Source organism: Manis pentadactyla, chromosome 4, assembly GCF_030020395.1.
Source record: "Manis pentadactyla isolate mManPen7 chromosome 4, mManPen7.hap1, whole genome shotgun sequence".
Taxonomy (NCBI): Eukaryota; Metazoa; Chordata; class Mammalia; order Pholidota; family Manidae; genus Manis; species Manis pentadactyla.
In genome coordinates, this window is record NC_080022.1 from 69518567 (window position 1) to 69524566 (window position 6000).

The 6000-nt window shown below is 35.4% G+C and overlaps 1 protein-coding gene across 16 annotated transcripts in view; it reads left to right on the forward strand.

The window, feature by feature from the left end:
• The window catches only part of ADGRL2 (adhesion G protein-coupled receptor L2), a 591965-nt gene extending 587248 nt beyond the window's left edge, over positions 1-4717 (forward strand). For 11 of the 16 annotated variants that reach the window (XM_036890112.2, XM_057500358.1, XM_057500367.1 and 8 more), the window contains one exon: positions 2680-4717. In XM_036890112.2, coding sequence (XP_036746007.2) covers positions 2680-3434 — 755 coding nt within the window. In that variant the 3' untranslated portion in view covers positions 3435-4717. The remainder of the gene's footprint in view (positions 1-2679) is intronic. The other 5 variants (XM_057500362.1, XM_057500366.1, XM_057500364.1 and 2 more) reach the window with 3 other exon arrangements.
• The last annotated feature ends 1283 nt before the right edge of the window (positions 4718-6000 follow it).

Consider the following 6000-nt stretch of genomic DNA (forward strand, 5'->3'; position numbering starts at 1 on the left):
ATTAGAATTTTCAAGATTTTGGTGAAAGTTATCGCGTAATTACTACTAGCATATAATTTTTATTTGTGATTGATATTTGCCACTAAATTAAACACAGAACTTTGCTTCCGTTTTTTTTTTCTCTTAAAATTCTTTTTTAACGTAACTGCAGTTTCTCTTTTCATTCTCTTGTTTTTCTTACTTTCCTTATGCTTTCCTCTAGCAACCTACAGAGAGACAAGTATGGGAGTAAAACTTAACTTTGCCTATCAAATGTAAATTTTTTCAGCATGATTTTTAACCGGCACAATTAAAACATAACTAGCAGTCATGAAGTAGACTCAGCGGGCAAGTGGTTCACAATTTGCAACTAAAATGTTACCAAATTTAAACAGTACATCCATCTGTACTGCCTTTTGTCAGTAGTAGAGGTCTGTAGCAAATGCTGTCCATACTTAAGTTTATGCAATGCTGAAATAATTTGCTTTTAAAAGCCTGAGGTGCTGTCAACAAGAATGCTTAATAATTGACTTATCATTTCTGCATTCCCACAGTAATCTTGCTACAGGCTGTGGAAAGTCTTCAAGTGAATTACCTGAACTTGGGCAGAAAAAGTTGCCTCTTCAAAACAGTCAAAGATGGGCTTAAATCTGCAGTATGTCATAGAAAACACCTTTTGGATTATCCAGTATATATTTTTATATTAATAAGCAATGATAAAAAAAGAAAAATGATAAGAATGAACTCTATAAAGGAGACAAGTGCTACCAAATGATCTGTGTGTCACCCATAACTTAAAACACCAAATATTTTCTAGTGGTTGATTCTACAAATAAAGATTGTGATAAATTTATAAAGCTGGAGAAATTTGTCATCCATGCTAAAGGAATTCTTAGAATATACTGTTTGTTAACTTTATTTTGTTAAACATTCAACATTAATGCAAATTGAATTGTCAGGTTTTCAAATGTAGAAGTTTGATCAGAACTTGTAAAGTCATATGAGTCACCCACAAATATAACCCATTTTGTCATTTTCCGCTAATGATGATTTATCAATTATAAGATACTTATTTGTTGTGAAATTGAGTTTTCTAGGATAATCTGCAGCTTTAAGAGTGGAGTGAGCACCAAAAGGGAAATTTCCTATTTTTCCAACAATTAAATTTTTTCCTAAACTCCTCCAAGCCTTGCATACAATGCAGCAGCCTCACAGTGGTCAGTTTCATTTCAATAACATCATTTCATTCTTTTTTTTCCAGACCTATCTGTAAACAAGTGATTTTTTTTTTCTCTAGGATTTTGAGAATGAATAACCTAACTTTCCATGGTGCAGACCATTTAATTTCTCTAAAACTTTTTTTTTCATTTGCCTGAGAAGCACTGTGATGATGTCTTAGTTTACATGTTTATGTGTCTGTAGAAAATACGACTCTGATTCAAAGAGAGCATGTTACCATATTTTTTCCTCCTAAACCTCTTTTCATATCTTCAGCAAACTTATCCAATCTTTCATTCCTTTAGAGATAAAAATATATTAGCCAAGGCTGGCACCCTTTTCCCATTCCATAATTAATATTTATTATTGGTTTAATTTCTGTGACCCATACTTAAAAAATCTCTAACATTTCTGCGTCTAACCTCCATGCCCATGGTGTCTGGGGGCCAGTCTCGTACAGTAGACTCTGCTGGTTCATTCGGTGCTGTCACTGTGACTGATGCAGACTGCAGGGCTGCCGGCAAACTCTGACCATTAGGAGCCTGGGGCCATTACGACTAGAGAGAGATTAGTGCCAAAAAATATGCTAATCATCAAAATAATAAATATTAAATGAAAAAGTAAAAGGCTGCTATTGCTGGTAATCTAATTTGTTGAACCCTTGCTCTGACTAAGTTGCTGAGAAGCTTAGAAATTCTTCATCATGTTACAATAAATCATTTTACTTTCTTTTATATATCAGCTACTCTTAGGCCAGATAGCCTGAGCAGACAGACATGATGTGAGTTGTCCAAAGTGAGTCATTCCACCTGCTGTCTGTCGTGGTGTCGGATGGTGCTTGTGGGCCCCTGGTCCAGTCCGTATGAGATGGCTGTCTTTGTTTCACATGAATTCTTTGTATCTGTCCATTTTTTCATTCTTTTTTTTACTTCATCTCCAGAAAAAGGAAATGTTAGAATGTTGTTAAAAAAGTTGCTTGCCAGTTATGTGGGTTTATGTTCTACATTTGCGTTTGGTTTTTGTATGTGGCTTATTCCTTTTTAATTTAGTGTTGTTTAGGACAAATTCTGTTAGTTTTATTTTTATAAGCCATAGTCTCGTACTTTAAAATGTAAATGTCACTAATGAATTGCTTTGCATTAACTATGCAAGGGCATGGAGTGAAGTCTTCTTTGTATAAGTGTCAGATATTTGACCAAAAATCGATCAATAACTTCTGTTGCCTCAAAATTGATTAAGTTATATTCTGCATGCCATCTTCCCTCCCTCGAAAACAGTTTTATTCTTTCACATTTTTCCTACTTATTTAAGGGGTTGCAACTGTTTACAGTTGGGAATGCAGGAAAGCGTGGCACTTTTCAAGTGTTAGCTTTCAAATACAACTTTGTCCTGAACGACATTAAAAAGTTTTGTACAAAAGAAGTAGAGATTCTTTAGGAAGGAACAGAGGCAGTAACGGAAACTCCACCTTTTCTGTTTCAGGACATTCACTGAACAATGCCAGGGATACGAGTGCCATGGATACTCTACCGCTAAATGGTAACTTTAACAACAGCTACTCACTGCGCAAGGGGGACTATAATGACAGCGTGCAAGTCGTGGACTGTGGACTAAGTCTGAATGATACTGCTTTTGAGAAAATGATCATTTCAGAGTTAGTGCACAACAACCTACGGGGCAGCAGCAAGACTCACAACCTCGAGCTCACACTACCAGTCAAACCTATGATTGGAGGCAGCAGCAGCGAAGATGATGCCATCGTGGCAGACGCTTCATCTTTGATGCACGGCGACAACCCAGGGCTGGAGCTCCATCACAAAGAACTCGAGGCACCGCTCATTCCTCAGCGGACTCACTCCCTTCTCTACCAACCCCAGAAGAAAGTGAAGCCCGAGGGGACTGACAGCTATGTCTCCCAGCTGACAGCTGAGGCTGAGGACCACCTACAGTCCCCCAACAGAGACTCTCTATATACAAGCATGCCCAATCTTAGAGACTCTCCCTATCAGGAGAGCAGCCCCGACATGGAAGAAGACCTCTCTCCCTCCAGGAGGAGTGAGAATGAGGACATTTACTATAAAAGCATGCCAAATCTTGGAGCTGGCCACCAGCTCCAGATGTGCTACCAGATCAGCAGGGGCAATAGTGATGGTTACATAATCCCCATTAACAAAGAGGGGTGTATTCCGGAAGGAGATGTTAGAGAAGGACAAATGCAGCTGGTAACGAGTCTTTAATAGTGCAGCTAAGGAATTCCGAGGGCCACATGCAAGTATTAATAAATAAACAAAGACTCCACTGGCCCAGTGCAGTTCCCTCAAACTCCGCTTGAAGAGTCGGCTCTGTTGACCTGTGGTTCTCCAGTGTAAAAAAGATGACTGAACCTTGCAGTTCTGTGAATTTTTATAGAACATACAAAAACTTTGTATATACACAGAGTATACTAAAATGAATTATTTGTTACAAAGAAAAGAGATGCCAACCAGGTATTTTAAGATTCTGCTGCTGTTTAGAGAAATTGTGAAACAAGGAAAACAAAACTTCCCAGCCATTTACTGCAGCAGTTTGTGAACTAAATTTGTAAATATGGCTGCACCATTTTTGTAGGCCTGCATTGTATTATATACAAGGCGTAGGCTTTAAAATCCTGTGGGACAAATTTACCATACTTTACTGTTCCTGATGAGACTTGGAAAAGCAGGAGAGATATTCTGCATCAGTTTGCAGTTCACTGCAAATCTTTTACATTAAGGCAAAGATTGAAAACATGTTTAACCACTAGCAATCAAGCCACAGGCCTTATTTCATATGTTTTCTCAACTGTACAATGAACTATTCTCATGAAAAATGGCTAAAGAAATTATATTTTGTTCTATTGCTAGGGTAAAATAAATAATTTGTGTCCAAACTGAAATATAATTGTCATTAAAATAATTTTTAAAAGTTTGAAGAAAATATTGTGAAAAGCTCTTGGTTGCACATATGTTATGAAATGTTTTTTCTTACACTTTGTCATGGTAAGTTCTACCCATTTTCACTTATTTTCCACTCTATACAGTGTTCTGCTTTGACAAGTTAGTCTTTATTCTTACATTTAAATTTCTTACTGCCAAAAGAACGTGTTTTATGGGGAAATATTCTTTGAAGCCAGTTCTGCCATGCCTTGCACAAATGTGGTGAAATCTAGAAAAGATTGTGTATCACCCCTCTGTTTATTCTTGAACAGAGGGCAATGAGGGCACCGGGCACTTCTCACAAACTTTCTAGTGAACAAAAGGTGCCTATTCTTTTTTAAAAAATAAAATAAAACATAAATATTACTCTTCCATACTCCTTCTGCCTATATTTAGTAATTAATTTATTTTATGATAAAGTTCTAATGAAATGTAAATTGTTTCAGCAACGTTCTGCTTTTCTTTTCATCCCTTTGTGTAAACCTGTTAATAATGAGCCCATCACTAATACCCAGTGTAAAGTTTAACACGGTTTGACAGTAAATAAATGTGAATTTTTTCAAGTAGTTAACGTGCACTTTTATATATGATACATAATTGGCTTTAACACACTGGTCCTTTTCTACTCCTCCCTGCTTGGGTATATTTAGGTCCCTTCATAGTATAACCCATGAATATGTGAAGCAATACAGTTAAGTTGCTTCGTAGTTTTATATGCTGAAAAAAATGTATTTGTATTCTAATTACCCATTACCCATGCACAAAATCTGGCAGATAGTTTCAGTAGGGAAATACACCAGAAGAACTTTTGTTTGTTGCATTGCCTTAGAACTAAAACACATAAAAATTAAAAAAAGGTTTGGAAGTTATCCATTCAAATTTAGGCATCATTAAAAAAATTGATTTTTCAGCGGTATTGAGAACTTCCCTAAAACACACTTTTATGGTTTGAGGATTATAAGTAAACCTATATATAGGCAGCTGCAAATGACAATATTTGTTATCATGGAAAGGTTTAAAAATCATATAATTGAATTTCAACAAATAGATTTTTTCCTGTCTACACCATAAGCATTTATATCAACTTCCTCTAAAGCTTAGTGGTTCTCTCAAGTGCTTCCACAAAATTAGAAATGACTTTATTTTTATGTGGACATATTTAGTCATGCCTATTGCATTTAAAAAGAGTAATGAAAAATTTTTTTGAAGTAAATACTCATATAGCTAAACATGGATATAGTAAGGTAGACACTACATAATAAAATACCAATATTTAATACCAGGGTAACAAGGTATGTATTCACATGTAGTTAAGATCTGTGGTCACTTTACAGTTAGTATATATATTGTTATAGTTAATAAGTTGGAGATTGACTATAAAAAATTAATACTCAAAACAGATTGAACAGTCCTCTTAGGAGAGGAGAAAGGTATTCATATCTCTTTGCCTTAAATTTTTAAGGAATTTGCAAAGCTTTATTTGCTAGAAGTGGGCATTATATAATTATACCATTTAATTTTCTGTTATACTTTATTCCTACCAAAGCCTAAAACTCTGTGGTGTATGATACGTGCTTCCCAGTGTACAAACTAGAGTCAGGTTGGTTCAGTAGTGAATTACCAAAAAAGAAAAAGTCAGCATTGACTACTCAATTAGTGCTATTTCTTTCCTTGAGGCAGTTTTTAAAGCTATTATGACGTGAATACACATAAGTACATTGTACCTTAGTAGGTGATCTTTTTAGGAAAAGGAATTTATTATGAGTCTATATTAGTACAATTTGGAAGCTGTCATTCATCTTTGTCACCAAAAGAAGAATCATTTTTTAAAGTTCTATTTTTTTATCTT